Source organism: Sander lucioperca, chromosome 21 (genome assembly GCF_008315115.2).
Source record: "Sander lucioperca isolate FBNREF2018 chromosome 21, SLUC_FBN_1.2, whole genome shotgun sequence".
NCBI lineage: Eukaryota > Metazoa > Chordata > Actinopteri > Perciformes > Percidae > Sander > Sander lucioperca.
The window spans coordinates 27146928-27172840 of record NC_050193.1 but is presented as its reverse complement, the minus strand read 5'-3'; the positions used below and the strand labels follow the sequence as shown (position 1 = coordinate 27172840).

At 42.3% G+C, this 25913-nt stretch overlaps 1 protein-coding gene across 1 annotated transcript; it reads left to right on the top strand.

The window, feature by feature from the left end:
* Positions 1 to 6973: 6973 nt before the first annotated feature.
* Positions 6974 to 24916, top strand: rtbdn (retbindin). The gene is made up of 6 exons (XM_031320739.2): positions 6974 to 7272; positions 10772 to 10953; positions 11078 to 11177; positions 13831 to 13959; positions 14653 to 14749; positions 24305 to 24916. The coding sequence occupies exons 2-6, from the start codon at positions 10794 to 10796 to the stop codon at positions 24671 to 24673; spliced, it is 855 nt and encodes a 284-aa protein (XP_031176599.1). The 5' UTR covers positions 6974 to 7272; positions 10772 to 10793; the 3' UTR covers positions 24674 to 24916.
* The last annotated feature ends 997 nt before the right edge of the window (positions 24917 to 25913 follow it).

The window sequence follows — 25913 nt, the reverse complement described above, 5'->3', positions numbered from 1 at the left end:
AAAATGAAGGCTGACAGCTCCTCCGACTGACGACGGCACGGAACACACCGAACAGACTCCAGTCACCGACCTCGCCAGACTGTCCAACGGCCGATTATCTGGTTGGAGTGTCAGGGCCTTTAGCTTTCAGGGGGGTCAAACTCAGTTTCACTACGGGCCACACTGGAAAATGAGAATCGCATCAAGCACGAGACATGCATAGTTTAATCACATGCTTTTATTTAATCGAAAGTCAAATATTTTTGACTGTATTATTGCATGTCTCATATAGCCTTCTCACATACAATTTGGTCCACATAAAGCCCTAAAAAGATTGCAGAAAAAGTTCCTTAGCCATCAGAGAGTTTAGCAAATCAAGCAAAACAAGGCCTTTTACATGCCTGAATATGGAAACTAGGGATGGGCGTATCGATCCTGTGGTATCGATAGATCGATATACTCACGCTGCTCATTTGGCATTGATTTCCTTAAAAACATATCGATATAAACTAAAAAATAATAATTAGGGGTGTATGCATCACTTTCAGCTGTTTTAGATTACTTACTTAAATGACTATGTGCCGGGACACCCCTGTACCTGGCGGCGTATTGAGCTGGCCCATGTCACGTGACAGGAGACGAGCGAATGAGCGTCAACGTGCGACACAGCCGACAGCGACACAGCCAAGGGCCTGAAAATGTGTATGTTTTTGTTCATATTTAATTTATTTCATTCATATTTATGTTATTTATTTAAATTTAAATTTTATTATGTATTGACCATAATACATTTTGTATAAATTGTCTGTATTTGTCTTGTGATTTGTCTTAAATGTAATAATATTTTTACGACAAAAACTGCCAATAAGAAATTAATGGTATTGGTATCGATATCGAAATCCTAAAAGTGTGGTATCGCCCATCCCTAATGGAAACGCTCTGCTTCTGGGCGAAGTAGGCGAATGTGCCAAATTCTGCTTTGAGTGTCGCGTCATTACAGTTTGAAAACAGCTTCCCGTCTTTTTGGTTTGGCACACAACTAGGCTGGCCAACATTTGTTGTGAATCTAAATTGATATGATCAAAATCTGCGAGGGGCTGGATTTGGCCCGCGGGCCTTGAGTTTGACATTTATGTCAGAATTAGAGTTATGGGACAAACACATTCTTCTGTCATCCATCTACGGCTGCAGAGCCTGAGCCAGTAATACAAAAATGAATGTGTCTGGGCGCCTGTCGTGAAATATATCTTCCCAAAGGTGCACCCACAAAAGCTCAGACATTAAGATTCGTCTCTTGTGTGCGTCTCTTTATCCCCGCCTTAATGTCAAAATTCAGTCTGATCATGACTCAGAGATTCTTCCTCCATATGTAGTGGGTAGTGTTTCATTTCTTTCTTTTTTTCTAGCTAGTGATTTCCTTCTTATGTGAGCAGAGGAAATGAGAAAAGGTAAACAACAGGCTCCCTCCCAGAAAGCAATAATCTGGATATGAGAGAGATGAAGAGGAGACAACAATGTACAGAAGCAGCTGCTGTGAAGTCGGTTTTCTCCCAGATACTTATCTCTATACCAAACAGTTGATATGCTCATTAAAAGGTACATTTGCATCTCTTGTGCAACGTGTTGAGATGTTGATTTACAGTAAAAGCAGGCCTTAAATTTTGTTTTTTTTCTCCATTAAAGTGAACAAAATGCATTTCTTTTCATGGTCAAAGACTGTCAAAATCAGAATCAAAGCTTAATCAGGAGACTGTTTTAAAACCATGTATTATTTAAATTACAATTCTATAAAATTGAAAAAAAAAAAACAAACACACAATGTCAGTGGAAGTAATCGTTGATTTTACCTGCGAAGAACATTGTATGGGTTCCATACAACGTGCATACATGCATCCAAGTTATTTTTTGGCAATTCGGTTAAAAGAAACCAATATTTCTGATATGAAAAACTTTAAAAATGGGTCAAATTTGACCCAAGGACAACGCGAGGGTTAACAACATTTCACAACATTACACAACAGGCTACGTTCTGTAGCTGTAATACTCGGCAGATAGGCGGAAGGATTACAGCAGGCGGTGACAGCTTCTTATTGGGCGCTCTATATTCAGGCTGTTCTCTGCTTGGTGCTGACCTTGGTCCTGAAATACAAGGAAGCTGAGACTCACTGACTTCTGCTGGCTCTATTATTGAGCACCGTCTGGGAAGTTTGCACTGCAGGCAGGAGACGGAGACCTTGTTCCTTCTGCCAGTCCTCCACAGGTGTTGTTGACGTACTCCGGCACCCAAGCTGAGCCTGAGGATTTGACGTGTGCAAACAAGGCCGAGTAGGTAAACAAGTGTTCTGAGCTTCAACAGGAAGGACACCATCTATCCTGAGATCCTGAGAGACACACAGGACATTTCAATTCCTCAACACTTGCAGGAATTTTAAAAGAAGCAGTGCTTGTCCGAGCAGCAGGTAATGGAGCCCATCGTTCAGACAGCGGAGGCAGCAGATGCTCAGATACAGAGGCAAGGCTGGGGGTGTGTGGCGAAGCGGGGAGCCGCGTTGCAGTTTGTGGCGAGCGCCATCATAGTCTTGTCCACTTATTCTGTTGCTACCCTGGCTATGAGCTTAGGGAGGAACATCCAGGAACGAAGATTAAGACCAAACGGCAACTAGCAACAAACAAAGATCTGAACCTCTTCTCTCTTAACAACATGACAGGAAGAGAGATGAAATAAACAGAACTTTTTTTGTGCCTCACCTCAAATGGGGTCACTTCAAATCATTTCAACTTTATGCTGCGAGGATGTGAAAGGAAAAAGTAAATCTGAAAAGTCAAGTCAGGCTCTTTTACCAAGAAGAACATATAATTTAGAGTATGTGTTTTACATGAAATGAGGGTCCTAGCTATAGATTATTAATAATGATTGGGCATAAATACTTTGTATGCAGTGCTGCTATGAGGCCACAGGGTGGAGAACTGGGACTTCCTCAGTTCATTTTGGATTTCCAACAACAAACCAGCTCAACAACACAGGACAGAGACTGTTGAACAACCCAATACATGGGCCAGATTGGATCTGTGACTGTTATGTGATATATGTACAACAACTAGAGTTTTGAATATGTAGATGCTTTTTTTTTTTAATCTGTCATAAAATGTTCTTTTAATTAAAAGAAAATGTGGGTGAAAAATGTGTGATAGTGGATTGTAGATGTCTATTTAAATATAATGTCATATTGCTTGAATGTCCGTCAGCTGATTGTTCAGAAAAATTACTTTCCAAAAAAATCAATGTTGAATTGAAACACTGGCTTTGAATAAATGGTGAAATATATTCCTGTGTGCAGATATCTGATTTTGAAATGATTTGTTGTCATCTCACACCTGCATCAGATGAAGCATTTGGACAGAAAGGTCACAGTACTTTAGGTTTTAGACACAAAATAAAGTTTTAAAGACCACATATGCTCATTTTCAGGTTCATAATTGTATTTAGAGGTTATATCAGAATAGGTTTACATGGTTTAATTTTCAAAAAACACCATATTTTTGTCATACTGCACATTGCTGCAGCTCCTCTTTTCACCCTGTGTGTTGAGCTCTCTGTTTTAGCTACAGAGTGAGACCTCTCACTGCTGTAACATCTTTGTTGGCAGTCGCACATGCTCAGCAGCTAAGTAAGGACTACTAGCCAGTCAGAAGCAGAGTATGAGGGCGTGCCCTGACAGTACCTAGGTAAGGACTACTAGCCAGTCAGAAGCAGAGTATGAGGGCGTGCCCTGACAGTACCTAGGTAAGGACTACTAGCCAGTCAGAAGCAGAGTATGAGGGCGTGCCCTGACAGTACCTAGGTAAGGACTACTAGCCAATCAGAAGCAGAGTATGAGGGCGTGCCATGCTAGCAGCTAGGTGAGCATTATAACGTGTGTTCCAAAGTGACCACGTTTGTCTCTGAAGTAAAGGCTGGACTACAATAGAGCTGTTTGGAGCAGTTTGTGAACAGTGTTTTCTGTTGGAGATGGTAAGTCCCTTTGGGGTGGACTTTGGGCTTCAATAGAAAAACTTAAACCTGAGTCATTGTTCCCATTTATCCAACTGCAAGCCTTAGACTCCTGCTGACATTTCAAACATTTCCTCTTAGCACAATTCTTAATGAGCAACATCAACAATTTGGTATTTGACCGGTGACATTTCTGTCGACTGAAAAGTCAATGAATCTGGCCTTTCAGTCGCTTCTATAGTTTGCAGTTCCTTTTACCGTCAAATGTCAAATGTTACAAAGTAAAAAAACTACATCTGGCTGAGATAAAACGCAGGATAGTTTTCCAAATGATCAGATCGCATTTAAAGAGTTTAAGGGGTTTCCCATGTTTCGGATAATCTCAGGTATCCTCTGCATTGGATTTCCTCATCATGAGAAAATATGAGAAAATCCTAAACAGAGAAGAAATGGCCAAAACTGCATAGCGCCTCTTTAAACAGTTTATCTGCTGCTTTTAGCTAACTATTTCAACAGTTTCTGTTGCTTTTAGCTAACTATTTCAACAGTTTCTGTTGCTTTTAGCTAACTATTCTGACAGTTTCTGTTGCTTTTAGCTAACTATTTCAACTGTTTATCCGTTGCTTTTAACTAACTATTTCAACAGTTTCTGTTGCTTTTAGCTAACTATTTCAACTGTTTATCCGTTGCTTTTAACTAACTATTTCAACAGTTTCTGTTGCTTTTAGCTAACTATTTTGACAGTTTCTGTTGCTTTTAGCTAACTATTTCAACTGTTTATCCGTTGCCTTTAGCTAGCTATTTAAACTGTTTATCCGTTGCTTTTAGCTAACTATTTTGACAGTTTCTGTTGCTTTAAGCTAACTAAACTAACTATAGTTTCCACACTTTACTAAAGATCAGCATCACAGCGATTTGTAACTCAACTGAAAAATAGCAGCTTTATTGAATTACAAAGTAGAGTTGTAGTTGTAGTAGTAGTTGAGACTCAAGCTGAGCTGTCCATGTAGACAGAAGTAGCCTACAGAAGTAGCTTCTTAACAGGTTCTCCACATCTCACCTTTTATTTCCAAACTCCCTGTAGATTGTTAAATAGGTCAGTGTAACAACAAATTAAAGACACTCTAACATGGCGGAAATGAATGTCTGTCAGTTAGTGAGCAGACAAGGATGGGTGACACTTTTTGCCAGCTGAGGGCCAGCCTGAGGCCCAAGCGCAGGCAGTGACCCAACCTTGTTAAATGAGAACGACAACAAGGGTACACAGAGAGCAGTGATGGCCTGCTTTGTCCTCCCTCTCTCTCTCTGTTCCCTGAATAGCTCTCACACAAAGGCTATCGTTATTCCTCCTTTAATTACCAGATGGAGAGCTGTTTTTCTGCTCTCATCCCCAGAAATAAAATGCTCTGGGGGTGACAAACCTCAGCAGTTATGAAACAGTCTGGTGGACAACAGGGACTGAGCAAGTCTTCATTTCTTCTTCAACTATACAGTATGAATATGATGGGCAAAACCTACATCTTTTTCAAAGTCATTTTGTGGTTTCACCCAATCTGCCTGAAACTTTGCATATAGCATCTTCATATGAATCTGACAAAAAGTTATCAAAATAATTGTGCTTGGTTCAAAAATGTGCAAATTATTAACAAAGACATTTTTGTAGCTAGCGACCAAAACACAAACTTTTGCATATCTCGTCCAAAGTAAATGCTATCGACGTGAAACTTAACATTCACTCTAAAGGGCTCTCCACCAAAATTTGGCGAAGACTGGCCATTAGGGGGCGCTACAAATATGAAAACTTGATATCACACAAAGGCTACCATTATTCCTCCTCTAATTACCAGATGGAGAGCTGTTTTTCTGCTCTCATCCCCAGAAATAAAGTGCTCCAGGGGTTACGAACCTCAGCAGTTATGAAACAATCTGGTGGACAACAGGGCCCGAGTGAGCCTTCATTTCCTCCTGCAACTATACGGTACGAATCTGAGTCGAGTCTCCATCGAGACCATTGCATCTGCACTCAATCTGTGTGTTTATGTGATGGCCAATCTGTCCGAGTCCCTTCCTTCCTGTCCCTGCATGGTTTTGTTGCCAAAACCAATCATGTCTGAGGCATGTCACTCTATCTAGGCCACAAGACACACTCTCCATCTGCCATTCTGTGGCCAAAAGCCTTAGGAGGTCACTCAGAGAGAGAGAGAGAGAGAGAGAGAGAGGGAGGGATTACGTTGGCACACCAGGTCCAAGGGGAGGTGAGATTAAAAGCCAGGAGCAATAACAACACACATGGTGGTAAAAACACACCTCCTGGCCACATGCATGTTTCCATACAACCCCATTCAAACCGAATAATGGAAATAATTACCAACATACTCTTAGGGAATACATCTTTTCTTAGCTTTGCTGGCAAGGTCACCATGTAGCTCCAGTTAGTGTCCATTGACACAAGTGGCAAAAAAAAACCCATCTCTGTATTTATGATGACAGTAAGGGTTTTGCAGCACGCAGCAGCTTGTGAGTTTGCAGTGTCTTGTTCTGCAGAGATTTGTGTTCCCTGTCCTCAGCATATCATAGCAGTATTAAATCCCAGCTATACCCTCCTCTAACCCTGTCATCTGGAAAAGGCCCTGACCTCAGTGATAGAGAGAGAGAGAGAGAGAGAGGGAGAGAGAGAGAGGGCTGGGGGGGAGGGCAGGTGTGACTCAGCAGCACCACCTGTGAATGATCCTGTCAACATCAAGGGCAACACATCCCTTATGTAGTCTGTGTTGCCTTTAAATCAATTTGAAAAGTCAGTTTGTTTTTTCGGTGTTTTCATGTACAACATTGCTTGGACTAAGTCTGATGGAAGGAGGGCTGTCAACAAGAAGATTGGGAGATTAACAAGAAGTGTGTGTGTGTGTGTGTGTGTGTGTGTGTGAGACAGGGAGGGAGGGGAGAGAGAGAGAGAGAGGGCTTCCCAGCATGGGGCAGAGGGAGGGGGGTGAGTTGGCTGGTTGGAAGGGACTGAAATGTCCTTCATATAAGCCGGTGACAAAGTGGCGAGCATTGGCCCCCGGGAAGCAGAGATCACAGCCAGCAAACAGAGAGAGAGAGAGAGAGAGGGAGAGAGAGGACAGAGAGAAACAGAGAGAGACAGACAGACATACGAGAGAGGAGAAGACCAGAGCAACGAGCACAGACGCTGGATTCACAGCAACACACCGGAGAGACACGGAGGAAACACTCTCCAGCAGAGGAGCAGAAAACCAGAAGAAAGTATCCTAATCCAGACGGAGCATTCTGCATCACACCGACAGGTACAAATTAATACACTGTTTTCAGTAAGATGTTTTAGATCTTAGAGTAAAATGTAGAAGGATTATTATCAATATCACAGCAACATTACAGGTTGATATGAGATGACATTACATTAGAAATATGATATAGCAGGTGAAATAAATAAATGCCATAAAGTACCTTGAGGTCAGTGTAAATTCTCAAATGAGCCCCACCAGACTCCATGGAAAAAACTGGTCATTTTGTTTTTAGTAATTTTGTTCCTAAACGTTTGTTTAGATAACATCATTCAGCTGTACATTAAACATATGCTCTGCTACAGGAGATGAAACTAAAATACCATTAAGTGCCTACCAGACTCCATTTGAAAAACTGGACATTTGTTTAAGGATTTGATTTTTCTATACGGTTTAATGTTATTCAGCTGTACATTAAAAATATGCTCTGCCACAGGAGATGAAAACAAATATGCCATAAAGTGCATACCAGACTCCAAAGGAAAAAAATGGACATTCGTTTAAGTTGCAGCTTTTCTTCTTATTTATGCTCATAATATGTTGAATGATATATAGGCTGCTGCCTGAGCTTCACTTTGAGTATGTTTTGCAGAGAGCTGGTGTCGACTGAGACATTTTGGTGATACGAATTCCTTCTATTTTTCATTTTCAAGGTTAGACCAGCTACTTCACATTTAATCCATCGTTTTATATTGGTACATTCTTGTCAAAAAAACGTAAACTGACGTTGTTGTTCAGCAGCTAGCTCAGAGATTATCGGCTAATGAAATTACTGATTTAGCAGGGGGGTTAACACTTTTGCATGGCACTATATCCGTGTTACATTCTCATTAGGGGCTGAGCCCCCCATAGGGTCTGATCCTAGAATCGCCCGATATCGTACGAAAACGTATGCACACATGTCACATGACAGTTAGGTTTAGCGCCATTTACAGTTAAATTTAGCCGAAAAAAGGTTACTGGGAGCCGGCTACAGAGCTCCATGAGCTGCCGGTCGTTTCAGAGGCCGTTGCTAGTTGAGGTTAGTCAACAAAAAGTGAACTAACAGAATGAGCTGCAGACAAATGAGTAAAAATATCCCTTTTTGTAATTTAAACTGTGCAAAACAACAGATGTATCCTCTCCTCAAAACACTGAAACTCTACGTTATTTTACATTACAAAAATATAAATAAAAATTAATAATTAGATTTCTAAAACAAATCCCACATCAAATATAAATAAGCAAAAACCCAAATCGAAAGTGAAATCTAAAGTAGAATACACCCTGGGCTGTTTATTTATCTTTTATCTTTGTTGTGTGATGTCAGGGCCACACCGGTGCTGCTCAGCGCCATGTGGCCAAGTCCAACAGATTTGGTTAATTTGTGTAATGTGGGCTACACACATCGGCCAGCCGCTTGTCAGATTAAACAACTACGCATGTCGTCTGTCTCAGCACGGTGCCTGCAGTCTCACCTAATTAGGCTCACCCTGTTTACTAGGTCACCACATGCAGAGCACACACGGAGGTAAACAGCCGGCTCTCTGGATCACTCACACTGTAACACGCTTAACGCCACCATGAGTGACACTAGGAGGCGTGAGAATAAGGATTTTACATCCAACGTGTTTGGGTTTAAAGTCTATACAGGTATCGACAATAAGTATTTCTTCTGGGGACGTAATATTTAAGATTAAATAAGATAAGATAAGTAGTGCTGGGTTTAAAAAACCGAGTTTCCGATTCAAATTAGAATTGTTTTCATTTGAATGATTCCATATTGATTCACAAAATCCAGATCGATCTCTGTCTGTATCATATGAAACTAGAAGAACTGAGGAATCCATTGGTACCAGCTATGTGCCATGCTAGCTTGTCAGGAAGGGGGTTAAATAACGCTCCGAAGACGACATGGCCATTTTAAAAGGGGTCCCTTGGACTCTAACCACAAGATCCCTGAATGAAATGTCACTCAATATTCACTGACTGTAGAGTCTGTAGAGCTGCACTTTATTGTGTTGACTTGCTGTAGTGTACTGTATTCGTTAATAAAAAGTACATTAGTGTTACTGTTTCTGGGTCAATTCTTAAATATAGACATTGATGCTTTGAATAATGCATAATCAAATCAAACCGGGACCTTGTGAACTGGAATCAAATCAACTTGGGAAATCAGTGTTGCCACATCAGAAGAATACAGAACGAGAAGTAAAGAGTAAAAGTTGCCTAAATTAAGCATACGAGAGTTAAGCCCAGTTCAGATCAAAGATTTGCGCTGCGACTCAGATGGTCGAGTCTCCAGAGGCTGGTTTTAGAAAGTAAGAGACGTCTCGATAGAGAAGTCATCTTGTAAAGTCAGCTACAAACTATAGAAATAAAATGGTCCATAATCTATTTTATTTTTATGTTACAAACAGCTGGTCGAAATGGCAGAGTTTTAGACGGAGCCTTAACGACCGCCCTAAAGCAGAGAATCAGAGAAATAAAACGAGTTTTCACCGATTCATCACTAGAAATGCAACTGCAGCAAGCATCTCGTTATCCACATTCATATTTAGACGCAACAAATTATATATCTAGCTACATTAAGCCTGGAAGTCAGAAGTTAGAACGGAAGTACAAAGAGGCGTTGTCATGGAGATGATACACTGTCTCGTCTCATTGGTGAGAACTGGCAGGTTTCAGAACGCTGTAGACCGACGCATTGCAAGAAGTTGCAAGTTTCAACTCGTCTCATAGCGAATCTTTGGGCTGAACTGGGCTTTAAAGACAAGATACGATACGGTAAAGTGACCTTATGGTATGATATAAATGCAGCGAGTCTAGGATATGCAACCAGCCAAAGCATCCTCATGAACGGGTTGGTATGATATCGTACGAAATTGGGCTACCGCCAACTGGTCACATGACAGTTAGGTTTAGCCCCATTACAGTTAAATTTAGCTGAAGAAAGGTTACTGGGAGCCGGCTACAGAGCTCCATGAGCTGCCGGTCGTTTAAGAGGCCGTTGCTAGTTGAGGTTAGTCGACAACAAGTGAGCGACAGTTTAGGCACCAAAAACGGCTAGTTAAGATTAGAAAAAAAGATTGTGGTTTGGATTAAAACACTCCCGGGACACAAACACGCATTTCCATCTTCAAAAATGCTGTAATAAGCGACAAAAACGTCAAAAAGGCTACTAAAATGTTGAGAAAGCGACAATAAATGTCAATAAAAGCAACAAAAACAGGAAAACAGCGACGAAAATGGCAACATAAACGTCATAAACGTTTCCTGAACGTGTTTCCCGGGATGAAAACTCTGCTCCCCGGCTTGAAAGCGCTGTGTTTTACAGAGTCTTTAGTTTCTGGCACATTCAAGACTCTCTCACCAATCCATTTACTTGTCACTGTGCGATGTGGTTGTGTGTATGGTGTGTGCCGTTGTACACTTGATTGCGTGTGCTATGTCTTTGATTGCTGGTGATTCAGGTGAGAATGTGTTTTGTCTGCAGCTGTTCATCATTTGAACTCTTTTCCAGACCTGTTTTTTTGGCTGTAGAGATGGGTGTCACCTCTCGCCATCTGCTATTTGTTTGCGCATATTTGGCGGCTACACTGATTGGTGGAACCTGCTCCGAGGGGGTGTGTCTTCAAGACGGCAAGCACAAGGCCACGCCCGGCCCGGAGCCACAGCTGAGGGAGTGTGGGCTGTACGCTGACAGTGAGTGACTGTGTTTGTCTTGAACCACTGCATGTTTAATGGTGTAAAGACAACCTGCGATGAAAATATCATTCTCTGGTCTGACCGCTGGCTGAAATGTTTTCCCGTCTATTGCTGCTGACAGATAGCTGCTGCACAGAAGAAGATATCCAGGATATCTCCCATGTTCCCTCTGCGAGCAATAAGAATGATCCCTGGGACAAGTGTGGGCCTCTGAGTTCAGAGTAAGTCTTACCCAGTATATATACCCAGTATATGTACAGACACAAGGTATTAGAGATATTAAAGGAGACCTATTATATACCGGTTTCTGGTTCATATTTGTAGGCTATTTTGTGTTTCTACTATAACATGTTTACATGCTTTAATGTTCAATGTTAAATATACCTGTATTCACCCTCTGTCTGACACGCTCCGTGTTACAGCGTGAGGAAGGCAGATTTGGACCCAAGTGCAAAACAGAAACGGGTGAAGCAGGTAGAGTCGAATTATTTAATTAATAAAAAATAAACGTACAACCAAAAGTCCGAAACAGGCGGAGAACTTGAACAAAATCCAAAAGGGAATGGGGAATACGTGGAAACGGGCAAGACTCAAGCACACAAGGAGCGAAGTAGGGATAGACATAGGGAGTAACGACGACAGTCGGACAAGCACAGAGACTATATACACACAACCCAGTCTCACGGCAGTTCGTGTAATGGTCACGTTATTTAATCTATTGATTCGTGTTCACGGGGACGTTTTTCTCATTTTTTACGTGGTGGCCAGCACAAAAATGTGAAGTAATGTATTTCAATGGGAAGCATATTTCGTGATCACAGCACGACTACGGTAGGGAGTAAGTAGTATGAAAAGCCGAAAATCTGCGTAGGGAGGTTGGTTGGGGTGGTGGATGGGTCAAACAATACAGGACTTTCAACACTACAGGACTTTCAACAATACAGACTTTCAACACTACAGACTTTCAACAATACAGACTTTCAACACTACAGACTTTCAACAATACAGACTTTCAACACTACAGACTTTCAACAATACAGACTTTCAACACTACAGACTTTCAACAATACAGACTTTCAACACTACAGACTTTCAACAATACAGACTTTCAACACTACAGGACTTTCAACACTACAGGACTTTCACCCGGGAGACCGGGGATCGCATCCCGCGTGTGGCGTTTAGTTTCCCCGTTGTTTTCCTAATCACAACCGTCCCGTTATTGTCGCGCCGTCTCCCGGCATGTGAGGCGTCCTTTCCCCTTTAATCTTAAAGCGAGATAAACGTGTTGTTGTACACGAATCAATAGATTAAAAATAATGTGACAATTACACATTACCGCCGTGAGACCGTGTTGATACACAAGGTAACGTGGGTAGTAGCGAGAGACCGGTGACATGAGGGCTGATCATGAACAGGTTGAACACATCAGGGCAGGGCAGACAATCACAAAGGCGAGAAAACACACAAGGCAGTCTGCTTTGATTGGTCAGTGTTTCCGGATCGATGGAGTCTCTTCATCTGTGCTCTGAGGTCCCTGCCTCTGCATAGCCCGTTGTAGCCAGAGATTGTCTACAACCGAGTATATATCGGGACTTTGTATCGTCAAAAATCACCAATAAAGACTTCTGAACAAAATACTACACAACTGGACATGTTCCAGCAGGAATTTGACCCGAAATTGGGGATAAATAATATATAATAATAAATATATAATATAATAATAACTTCGGCAGCCAAGTTTACAGTTTCGCCTGGAGGAGCGTGCCTATGTTCCCACAGCCCTATGTTCCCACATTTCTAAGATTTATTTTTCAAAATTAGGCCCTATGTTCCCACAGTTCCCACATTTCTAAGACTTTTCTTTCCAAAATTAGGCCCTATGTATCAGATTTTATCCTCCTAACCCCTAACCCTAACCCTAAAAAAAATGTTAAATTGAAGGGAAAAGTAGGAACACAAGACCTAATTTTTCAAAATGTCCTAGAAATGTGGGAACATAGGGCTGTGGGAACATAGGGCTGTGGGAACATAGGGCTGTGGGAACATAGGGCTGACCCCTTCCCAGGAGTTAGCATGTAGCTAACTTTACATATAGTTAGCAGTGGATTGTAATGGATTATAGCAGCGCTATACTTTTAAGGAGGCAGATAAAGACTTCTAAACCAAATTTTACACAACCGAGCATGTTCAAGCAGAAATGTGACCCGAAATGAACAAGATTTGCAGTCAAGATTACAGCTTTCCCTGACTTAGCATGAAGCTACATGTAGCAGGGCAAGTAAAGTAAACAATACGGAGCCGAGCGTAGGAACAACTGTTGAAACCGGAGCGTTCAGACCAGCAGGAAATCTGAGGTTTTGGCTCACAGGGATTTCTTTTGAATACGTTAACCTCATCATTTGAAGCTATGGCCACGTTTAACATGAACGCCCGACAACGTAACATTATAGATATGTCGGGAGATACAGAAAAGCATAATAGGTCTCCTTTAAACAGCATAACAATGCTAATGTAATATTTACAAATTATTTATATATTTGAGTTAATCTACAAGAATGTATTTACAATGTTTACACAGTTTACTATTTACATATGTGTTTAAACAGTCAGTACTTGCATATTTACATGTTTGATTTACATCAGCAGTTAAGAATCTACCTTTGTGGATTTCCTCACATTTCCCTGAGTCTAAGTTATGCTACAGTAGCATCTGATTGGTTAGTTCAACTACATATCCACTCCTATGTCTAGTCATCTTTACCTGCCTTGTGACTAAATTTTGCTGAGTCAGCCCTCACAGAGTAAATCAAGATTTAAATGTACAGTATGTTTCATGATGTTGGTACAAACTGTCCCCCTCTCTCTCCTCAGGTGTGAAGGCTTCCTGAAGCGCGTGTCGTGTTTTTACCGCTGCTCCCCTGATGCCGCGCGTTGGCCTCACCCCCACCGCCGCTCATACATCCAGGCCGTGCCACTCTGCCACAGCTTCTGCCGTGACTGGTGAGGCTGCCAGAACACATTGCCAATCAACTCAAAATCAAAATCACTATCTGTCCCCCTTCAGAGAGATTACCAGCCAGTGTAACAACAGCGTTTTGTGTCCTATAAACGGCATCAAACAGTGGCTGAGTTCCACTTTTAGTATGTACTGCAGCTGCCCTTACAAAGTATGTACTGTTGCATGCAGTATGCTACAATTGTGACATATAACTTCTTCATCAACATCATCACATGGACTTTGACCATCTTGCTCACATAGAGACAGTGAGTATTTAAGTCCCACTGGAAGGGGGAAACTGCTCGCCGCTCTCCATTGGACTGCATTTATGTAGCGCTTTTCTAGCCTTAGCAACTACTCAACTACATATTACAGCACCATTCACCATTCACCATTCACCATTCACCATTCACACATGCACACACACACACACACACACACACACACACACACACACTGGTGTATGAACATACATACAAGGTTCCACTTGCTCATCAGATAAACATTCACACACCGATGGCACAGCATCGGGAGCAATTTGGGTTTCAGTGTCTATCTTGTGTCTTTCATACGTACAAAAAAAAACGAGGTGTAAAAGCAAATCTTAGGAGAAAATATTCAAATTAGAGAATTACAGTTTCATGTTTTGTGATTTCAAATATATTATTTTGAGAATTTACATGTCTTTCCTTCAGGTTTGATGCCTGCAGGATGGACATGACGTGTGCTCGTAACTGGGCCAGAGACCCCCGGGGGCAAAACTGCACTGGGACCTGCGTTCAGTATCAGCAGGTAGGCTGTGATCTGTGATTGGCTGCTTACATAACCTGGGACCTTGAGGTTTTTGCCATCTGGAGAAATCTGACAATTGGTATTTTCTTGAGAGTGTACATCACTTCAGTCCAGACTTAAATATCTCAACAACTCCTGAATGGATTGCCCTGATATTTGGTACAGATATTCATTCAGCTTTGATGATCCCTCAACTTTTTGTATACTTCTTATCAGGTCGAAATGTGTCCCAAATACCTGCAAAACTGATGTCATTCCTATCAGCTGCCCTCCGTGTTTAGTGCTAATTAGCAAAGTTAGCATGTTCAACTAAGATCAACTAAAGCCTTGATCCTACTGCAGGATGAACACAGACTTGGCTAGTCTGGATCAACGAAAGTTCATTTCCAGGATAGAGCCCTTAATGATCTCTGTGTGTTGCCGTCTAATAATTCTCTTTGCTTCAGGAAACAACAACAAACTTCCAGCTAGCAAGATACACGCTGAAATGTCAAGTTTTGAAGAACATTTGGATCGTGCAACAAGGGAGGCCTGCTTGGTTCTTTTGGTGAATGATTGTAAAGATTTACAAAGAATATGTTTAGGGCATTTACTCTCTAACTGGGACGTTTTGGCAATCCCATGGACAAAGTACACATGGAGATGCAGGTTTAACCATGTATCAGCTAATTTAAATAGCTCATGTTGCTGTATTGTGTCAACAGTTAACTTCATTTAATATTGTATGTGGCATTTTCTTTTGCGGGATGCAAATGTTCCACCAAAACAAGTTCCTTCCTGAGGCTATTTAGCTTCCTGGGCTTAGCGTCGCCCAAGACGATTGTGATTAGTTTAAAGAAATGCAAAACAACCCAGAGCGTTTTTTTCTCCTATCCTGCAATGTATCCGTGGTGTAGCCAGACCTTACTCCACAGCGCTGAGGAGATGGAACTGGCAACGTGAGACTAGGGGCCCTATCTTTATCCCTTAGATCGTTAAAATAGGGCCCTAGGACTGTAACGAGCTCTTTTAGTATTACTAAGAACATAAACTGATGCATTATGTGAGCCGAGTACGGTCTGCAGAGATTTTTTAAACCAGGCAGCATAGGTTTGAATCTCAATGACGGAGCTTGTCATTCGAGCCATGTGCTGCACGTAGGTCAGATACTGTGTCACAGTCTGCAGGCTGGTGGTCAAGTGAGTGTGCGGTAAGCGAAGGGTTAACAGCGCAGGGGCGGCTCGGTGGGCTGAAGCGTGAAAAGGTTTGGTCCTGCTTCGGTGGGCAGAGGCCAGCTGGGTGATTTAAAAAGAGTTACGGAGGGGCTGGTGTGCTGCTATCTATCTATCTAGCTATCTATCTATCTATCTATATACATTTTGTCTCTCCTCCTCCCTGTTTTCCCTCTTTCTCTTCTCCTTTATATATCTGTCTCTCTTTCTTTTTGTGTGTGTGTGTGTGTCTCTCTCTCTCTCTCACACACACACACACACACACACACACACACACATAGGGAGAGAGAAACACACCGACAAATGAACACACACCCAGACACCAGACCTATAACTATTATGGCTCTCTGCTGGATGACTGGAAATGAAAGATTTAGTGAGAGAGAAAATACAAAGACAGGATGTCTGAGTGTTTTAGTGTGTGTATATGTGTGTGTGTGTGTGTGTGTGTGTTTTGTGCTTGTATTTGTCCATTTTCATGTAGGATGCCACTAATGGCACAAAATAGACTCCAATAAATTTAAGTAGCTCTCAAAATGTGTTTTAAACCGCTCCTGAATACAAAGAAATGAGTCACCGCTTTCAGTGCATTCAACAAATCAGCCTCTCTTCAGAGAGACGGCAAACAAGTGCCTGCCTCTCGCAAACATTGTTGGAGGGCGCAGCAGTAAAGCTTTATTTTGTTTCCCCTTCAGTCGGCAGAGATGTGATATTTCACAGTGAGCCTCGTCGTCGTCTGAGCTCACAGCACTTTAGAGATGTGCTGCACAGGAAAGCAACCAACAAGTCCTCCAAACACGACCATATGGGTCGTTTGTAGCCTGGCATGCCCGGCTGGCATCCAGGCTAGGTCGTTGGTTCCCCCCCCTCTAATTAGGGTTGGGCATCGTTTGCATTTTAACATTTCTGATTCCATCGGATCGATTCTCAATTCCGATTCTTTGAGGAGTGGAGTTGAAACTGGTCACGTGCTTATTTTCACAGATAAGAGGAAAATGTTATTTTTAGTCAATGGTGGTTTGTAGTTTTACAGGGCTTTTTCAACGTAAAATAAAGCCACACGTTAGAGCGCCGCTTACTGTGCTCCGTGGCTGCAACACAACATGTGCCTGGAAGTACGGTGGTCGCTACAGAAACCAGAACTTGCGCATTAAATTTGGATCCGACGATTGGATTTAAAAATAAATCCTCCAAACGATTCCAATAAAGAAACGATTCCACAGGAATCATGATTTTTTAACCGATTCTAAACAGGAATCGGTTCTTGATGCCCAATCTTACCTCTAATATGACCCACAGGAGCGTTTCATTAAGTAGTGCCCCTAGCGGTAGCGGAAATACAACCTCATATGTAAACCAAGGGGGTAAGCGAGCATCCAGAAAGTGTACCTCCTATGGGGAGTTTCTGATGCTACCAAGCCATCACCTTCCGTTAGCATTCCATTGACTGCCATTCATTTTGACGTCACTTTGACAGAGAATAACTTTACATCTGAAGAGTTTAAAGACAATGTATAAAAGGCTCCATTACCTTACCTCACGTTATGGCTCCGTAGCAGACGTTTTTATAAAAGTAGGCTAACGATTGTGTCATAACCACGAGACCTACTGTCTCATAGTAGAGGAATTACCGTATAGTACAGGAGAAGCTCTCAGGCAGTTTGGACTTACATTAGCCGTTTAAGTTTAATTACTAATGTTAACTAGCATTTTAGTTAGCAATAATTAGCCTGTGCCTATGTTATCTCCTTACACATACCTATGCTAATTGTGTGTAGTGTTTTAAAAAACCCGTCCCTGTTTTCAAAGTAGTGCTTAAGCAATCGAAAATCCTCCTGGAACCTAGATTCTTTATCCTTGTTGGTGTTTCTCCCAGCTTCTTAAGTTCACCCGAGGAACAAAATGCAGGTATGTAGAATAAATATGCACAGCTACAGGGAGGATTTGTGAATGCTGTAGCTGTCAATTTGCATAGAAACAAGCCAATGCATTTTGAAGCAACACACACACACACACACACACACACACACACACACACACACACACGCACACACACACACACTGCATGCAAAAATCCCTCTGGCACTCTGTGTCTCCCTCTGTCTTTGTACTCACTAACATTATTTGCCAGCCAAGGACTGATTTATCTCGGCATTAGACACTCTTTCTACACCGGATTTTGTGGGAATGAGGTTACATCTGCAGAGAGAGAGTATGTGTGTGTGTGTGTGTGTGTGTGTGTGTGTGTGTGTGTGTGTGTGTGTGTGTGCGTGTGTGCGTGTGTCAAGCGATGGCACACAACACATCTACAGCGGCATCTGTGGATCAGATATAGGGAATTAATGTTCTGAGGAAGAGGAAAATGATCGTATGAGGTTACTGAAGATTACAGCCTGCAAATTACTGAGGAAATATTGTATACATGCAGGGTACCAATGAAATGGTAACCGGGAAGAAGTACAGAGAATACGGGGGTAACAAATGGGCGTTTAGGGGGATCTATAATAAATTATTTTGTAAAGGCTTTTTAAGTTACAGAGAGACACTACAGGCAAAAATATAATTTTTCAATGTTAAGGTTTTGGGCTCTTTCCTTTCCATAGCATGTCTTCTTTCAGACTAGTGGAAACAAGCATTTAAAATACACATTTAGCTGTTTATTCTACTACACTTTGTCTATTTAGATTTCTCCTAAATTCACCAAACGTTAGCATTAGATAACAATTTCAGAAAACTTGTAATACAAAAAAATAATAGTTATGTCAGTAATCAAGTTAGATAAGCCTAATTTGTATATTTATACATAAAATGGTTGTATTAAGGCGCTGACACACAAAGCCGATAATTGGCCATTGGACAGTGACTCGAGTCTGTTCTGTGTGTTCCGTGCCGTCGTCCGTCGGAGGGGCCGTCTGCCTTCATTTTTCATGTATAATCAGCGGGGCAGGCACTGCTGGCATTCAGACTCAAATTACCAATCTGATTGGCAACATACGTCACATACTCCGTTGCTCTGATTCAACGTGATCTCACAGAATTCCGTGAAATGAACACGGCCCCTTAACTCAAAATCTGTGGCAGTTTCACGGAATCGCAAAACATTCCATGATGAGCCAACGGAAGGATTTTGTTAAATAAACACAGCCCCTTAAGTTAAGGAAAAGGTCGTGGGAGGGCTTACAGTTCTGTGACACGTGGGAAGAACGGGACGTAAAAGAAGAAAGCCACTTTAGGAAACTGACATGCAGGACACAAACCCCGGTCTCCTGGGTGAAAGTCCTGTGTTTGACCCGTCCTCCCCCCCAACCAACCTCCTTACGCGGAATTTCAGGCTTTCATAGTACTCGCTACCGTAGTCGCTCTTAATGCTACGTCATCTTCTCATTGACTTTACATTGGCATTGTTTTCCGTGGTGGCCACACGAATTTTTCACACATTCCGTGCCACCACCACGTAATGCGCTGTTAACAGTTTGTGATCATTTCACGTAATTCTGTCAGACCAGTATTGCGGCTGTAAGCAGTCCAAAATAGTGCTGCTGCGAAGGGCTAAACACAGAGATACACACTGTGACGTGCTCGAGATTGTATTGCTATTGTAACTATTGTAATGTTTTTTATTCTTCTTCTTCCACACGTAAAATACACTTAGCACTGCAGTTACCAAATGTAATTGTTACCTGGTGAGTAGAATAATTGAGTTAATGCAGCATAATGCATGATGCAGTCAACAGAAAGTGTTCGCTCCCAGGCTCACCCCCTCTCTGTCAATGCCCAAAAAAAACCAGGTGCCCAGGTGAAGCAAACAAATAGATTATCACTTCCGCTCAAACCGCGATGAAAACGCCCACCACCTGCCATATCAGTGCACAACACAATAATCAACAAACAACATAAATGAGACCATAAACAACATCCAATATGTGGCTCCTACAACCAGGCTGTCTGATCTAGGTCTAGGTCTATCCAGTTGAGTGCAGAGGCATTTTCTTTGCTGGTTCGGTTGAAACACGCCCCATAATCACAGCCCAGTGGAGCAGTATCAGACTCCTATTCTGACTAGAATCTGGGTATGACCACGTCAGGTTACCAAACATTACCACTGAGATTATAATGAAGAACTGGCGAAGAGTGGAGTGGGAGACCGGGTTAAATACTGCAGTAGGAGTAGATGGCAATCAGTGCTGAGGGTTTCCAGGTGGTTGAGTGAACGGCAGGTGAATGGAATCGGAATAGCCTCACACACAACACAGACAGCAGGAGCAGGGAAAATACAGCAAATCCTAACAGAGTTTGATGAAAACTTGTTTTAAGAAAACAATATGGATTATAAAATGCCATTAATTTTAACGACACTACAGGTGAAAGGAGTAAATGAAAGAAACAGTTGATTACTGTCATTAAAACAACAATCTTTTGTATTACAAATTTTCTGAAATTGTCTTGTTTGAATATGCAAATATGGCATTATCTAATGCCAACTTTTGGTGAATTTAGGAGAAATCGACCGACAGAAATACACAAAGTGAGTAAAATGAACATCTTCATGTGTATTTACAATGTTTTTTTCCCCCACTAGTCTAAAAGAAGACATGTTTTGGGAGCAAAATAGCCCAAAACCTCAAAATTGAAAAATAATTATGCCTGCAGTGTCCACGCTTAACTCAATCTTTTTTTAGGAAATCTGTTGAATATTGTCCTAGCTTTGGTAGATAAGAGTATTTAAAGCTACACTGTGTAAGAATTTCTCCCATCTAGCGGTGAAATTGTATATGACAACCAACTGAATATTACTTTCTAGCCCTTCCTCCTACGGTGGCCGTACCCGAAATGATCTCTTAGTATCTCCATCGTTTACACGCAGCTGTTCTAGCCGCTCCAATATTAACTTTGGTCTTACTTTGCCTGTCGCGTTGTCGTTTTCATTCTCTTTTTCGCTTCCCTGGCGAGTAATCTCCCCCTGGCATTCATCACGGTGCCAAAAGGTGTAAGAGGGCGAAAGGCGGAGGTATGTCTCTCTTTGGTTAATGTATTTTAAAGATGGAGGTATGTCCCTCTTTGGCTAATGTATTATAAAGATGGAGGTATGTCCCTCTTTGGTTAATGTATTATAAAGATGGAGGTATGTCCCTCTTTGGCTAATGTATTATAAAGATGGAGGTATGTCCCTCTTTGGTTAATGTATTATAAAGATGGAGGTATGTCCCTCTTTGGTTAATGTATTTAAAGATGGAGGTATGTCCCTCTTTGGCTAATGTATTTAAAGATGGAGGTATGTCCCTCTTTGGTTAATGTATTATAAAGATGGAGGTATGTCCCTCTTTGGCTAATGTATTATAAAGATGGAGGTATGTCCCTCTTTGGTTAATGTATTATAAAGATGGAGGTATGTCCCTCTTTGGCTAATGTATTTAAAGATGGAGGTATGTCCCTCTTTGACTAATGTATTATAAAGATGGAGGTATGTCCCTCTTTGGCTAATGTATTATAAAGATGGAGGTATGTCCCTCTTTGGCTAATGTATTATAAAGATGGAGGCACAACATGGCGACCGCCATTCGAGCGAGTCGCTCATATATATTCTGAATGATTCTGAATGTCAGATTCTACTCTTACGAGAATACTTTGATTAGTTGGTGGAAGTAATTACACATGAATGAACACATACTTGTGAAAGAACAAAGGGGTTTTTGCTAAGAATCAACTCAAAAAATTACACAATGTAGGTTTAAGAAGTATAACTGTTCAATAAGCATAACTGTGGTCATTTGTGCTCCAATCTGGATCATTTCTATCCAGTTACATAATGAAATTGGCCTTTTTCTAATTCTGATCTTGACCCCCGGCTGAAATAATCATTTCAAAAGACGACTGCTATAAGAAAAAATGAATCTTTTCATCAGGGTCACAGATTAAAGTCCTGCTCTCTTTTTCTCTTCACACCATGTGTAATGTTGTAGGTCTTCGGACAGAGAAGGGCAGAATTGAATAAGATAAGGATGGGAAGGACACGATAGAGCCCCGGGAAATTTCAGTATCTCACTTGTTCGATCACAGCATGCCGTCTAAAGCCACTTGTGCTCGTACTGAATTAGCTCTGGCAGCAAAACCATGTCCGCCTGGGGAAAGGACAGAAGTGTGTGTGTGTGTGTGTGTGTGTGTGTGTGTGTGTGTTATGAGGTCGTTGCGATAAGGCCATGAGCTTCAGACAGACAGTATAAATGTAGTGGAGAGAAACAGCCGTCAACCTCTTTGTCCTTCGAACACGGTAAATATATTACAGCTTTTCCTCTGAGCCCCCTGTGCGACTCTGTCTTTAATCCCCCAACAGACAGGAGGATGAAAGGAAGCAGATGACGGGGTGGGGTGGGGTGGGAGGGGGGGGTGCTACAGAGAAAAGAAGGGAGATTTACAAACAGCGAGTGCAGCAATAAGCAGGTACAGAAAATAAGATTCAGTGGAAGTTAAGTAGGGGAGAAAATGAGCTATAGTAGGAGACAGAGACGGTGACTTGGCAGGGGTGGAGGGAGAGGGGGGGCTCATGGGGCTCCAGTCTTGAATGTTTTCTCAAAAGCCCTGGTTCTTATAGGGTTTTAAATTTCTTCAACTTTGTGTCATTTCCCCTCAGTCTCTCTGACTGGACCGGCAAATTGGTGGAGCAAAAGTTCTGGGGAAATATCACCTTTGTTTCAAGATCAGTAATGCTGTTTACGCCAAATTCCTACTCTACCTATGCAACACATTCTCATAAACGGGTTTGTACGATGCAGTATGTACATAAAATGTATGCACACCAATTGGTATGATAGCCTACGAAAACTAGGTGACCACCGGCTGGTCACGTGATGCCAACTACAGAGCTTCGCTCGCCGGCTACAGAGCTCCGTCGTATTAGCGACAGTTGGTAGTTGTGTTTAGCCGCCAATAGGTGACTGTGAGTTGGGTAAAGGAAGTGCCAGATGGCGGTCTATTCCGCCAAAAGGTGACTGCTAGCCGGCTTCAGAGCTCTGTGAGCTGTCGGTCGTATCAGCGGCCGTTGCTAGTTGAGTTTAGCCGAGAAAAGTTGACTGTGAGGCAGCTACAGGCACCTGGATGTGGGTCTGGCTTGTCAGGCTAACACTCCCAAGGAACGAACACGCGCTTCATGGGTAAATGTCTTGTGTTTTTAAAAATAGTACTGTAAATGGGGTAAATATCGCCCCCCCCCAGATCAGGGCTAAGCTCCGCCCCTGTGACTTGGCAACGCGTCTTGTGTGTGTGTGTACCTGAGTGTGTGTGTGTGTGTGTGTGTGTGTGTGTGGGCTTGTTTAACTATATTTGTGGGGTCCAAAAACCGTGAATACAGTATACTTGTGGGGTCCTGACAGCTTTGTGGGGACAAAATGCTGGACCCCACAAGTTTAAAGGTCTGTTTGAGGGTTAAGACTTGGTTTTAGGATTAGGGTTAGAATTAGGTTATGGTTAGGGTGAGGGTAAGGGTTAAGGTTAGGCATTTAGTTGTGATGGTTAAGGTTAGGGTAAGGGGCTAGGGAATGCATTATGTCAATGACGGGTCCCCACAAAGATAGTGCCACAAACCTGTGTGTGTGTGTGTGTGTGTGTGTGTCTGACTGAAACTTCACTAATTAGCTTCTCCAACTATTCTCTAAGCGTGTAGTCTTACGCCGTTTACAGTTAAACAGCTTAAATGTTGAATTTTGTTTTCTCGTCGTCAGTCATGCAACATCTCTTTTAATCCGTGTCTTATTAGAGAGAAGTGTAAATGTTCATGCTCCAGAAAGCATAAAGCTAATGTCAGCAATAATTGGAGTTTTTTTCTCAAAGTACAACTTTATGAAGATGGGGCGCTGTAATGAATTTCCTATCAGATAGCAACACAAAAGGTGCAGAAAGTGACCTTTCCGATTAGTTTAGATCTGTCCGTCTACTCCGCGAGGCTTGACAGAATCTGCCGTAAAGAAGGCGCAGAGATGAAGTCTTTCAGATACCAGTGTGAGCTTTGCAAGGTCATCATGTCTTATGATTTTCTCTCAGATGGAGATGAGGTGAGTTCAGAGAGAGAGAGAGAGAGAGAGAGAGAGAGAGAGAGAGAGAGAGAGAGAGAGGGAGAGAGAGAGAGAGAGAGAGAGAGAGGGAGAGAGAGGCAGACGAAAGCAGCTGCCAGGTGCCTGCAGCTCGCTCTCACACCTGGCAGAGAGAGGGTGTTTGTTTTCAAGGCCGGCGCTGCCCTGGAAGGCCAAAATCAATTATTCCTATGGAAGTAAATGGAGCATGCCCCCGTTCGGCCCCCTAATCTCTTCACTTCCTGTAAATATTTTGTGTGTGTCTGTGTGTGTGCGTGTAGATGTACCAGCACGGCAGGGATCTCTGCGAAAGCCTGTGGGGCGACGCCTTCATGACCGTGGAGGATGAGCCAGAGGATGTGGGAGAGGCTGGAGAGGTTGGAGCTGGGGGAGGTGGAGGCAGCAGCAGCGGTCGCCCCTGCGGCTGCCTGACCCTCAGTCCCTCGGACAAAGACGTGATGGCCGCCCTCAGGGCACAGCAGGATGACCCGGAGGAGCTGGACACCACCAAGACGGGCCTGCCTCAGTACCGAGCCCCGTGCAAGACAAAGCTGCCCCTGCAGGCCAGGGGCGGCCGGAAGGGGAACTCTGTGCTGCGTAAACGCTCCGTCATTGTGGACGACGTGGAGGGCAGCGGGAGTGGCTTGTAGAGACGAGTGACAGATAATATATTTAGAGGTTATTGTCTAGATCCTATTCTAGTCTGTTGAAACGGAGTTGTAACCATGCTCCTCTAACTAACCTTACCACACAGACCTAAACTGTCATTATCATCACGCTCTACATATAATCTCTGTGGTTTTAAGTGATACTAGATAGACCGAGAAGCTTGTAACACTTTCAATAAACACCTGGGTCAGTTATTTGAACGTAAATGTAAACAGCCAGGATTTTAAAAAAAATAAATAAAAAGAAGCAATTACTATTAAAGATTTAAAGGCAAAATCCTCAATTTTGCAAGGGCTCTGACATCAGTTATAAATATATTGATAATATCCCATAATGGCTGCACAAATGCTTTATTGCCAGCTAACAATATGAGGATTTTTCTTTTTAAAATAATTGTATTTGCTCTGTATGGCTCATTAAACCACATCACTGACATTATGATATGAAGTGTGTGAAGTCTGGCACTAGGAAATGTGAAGTCCTTCAGTATTAGCGCTTGTGCATGAATCAAACATGTTATCATTAACCAGTGGACTTTTCATGCCAGTATTGTGTACATGATGTACTTAACTACCCTGCTTTTTTCTTCAATCAATTCTTCTGTGCATTAATCAATTGTTGAATGCAGATGTTACTCTGGCGATGCCGTATTGTGTGGCCTACATGTCTTTAAAGTGCAGAAGGTCCTCCAAACCATACGACAATATAGGTTGTTTATTCCTCCCCTCTAATACAACCCACAGGAGCGTTGTCCGTCCTCATATCTAAACCAGAGAACGTAACAGTCCCATTTTTAAATATAAAGGTCGCAGTTTTAAACACGTTAACGTTGTGAAACGGTCCTATAGTTTGGTTAGGTTTAGGCACCAAAAACTATTGAGTTAAGTTTAGAAAAACACTGTAGCTTGGGATAAAATCAGATATTACTTCCCTCATGGTTACACACGTGATGCTCAAAGTGACATTCGTGAAGTTTAAAAAAAATCGTTGCGACGTTTGTAAAGTTAAAAATCAATATGACGCAGTGTTGTAATCGAGACCACTCAAACCGAGACCAAGTCATCACCAAGACCAGAGTGTATCTTGACCGAGACAAGACCGAGACTTTGAGGTGTTGAGACCGAGTCAAGACCGAGACTTTGAGGGGTTGAGACCGAGACCAGACCGAGACTTTGAGGGGTTGAGACCGAGACAAGATCGAGACTTTGAGGGGTTGAGACC

What these genes read in the sequence shown, in the direction of transcription:
- rtbdn (XM_031320739.2), top strand. Translation starts at nt 10,794, where the DNA reads ATGGGTGTCACCTCTCGCCATCTGCTATTTGTTTGCGCATATTTGGCG. An exon ending in CACAGCTTCTGCCGTGACTG is followed by an intron (nt 13,960 to 14,652) that starts GTGAGGCTGCCA and finishes TCTTTCCTTCAG; the next exon opens with GTTTGATGCCTGCAGGATGG. An exon ending in CCTGCGTTCAGTATCAGCAG is followed by an intron (nt 14,750 to 24,304) that starts GTAGGCTGTGAT and finishes GTGTGCGTGTAG; the next exon opens with ATGTACCAGCACGGCAGGGA.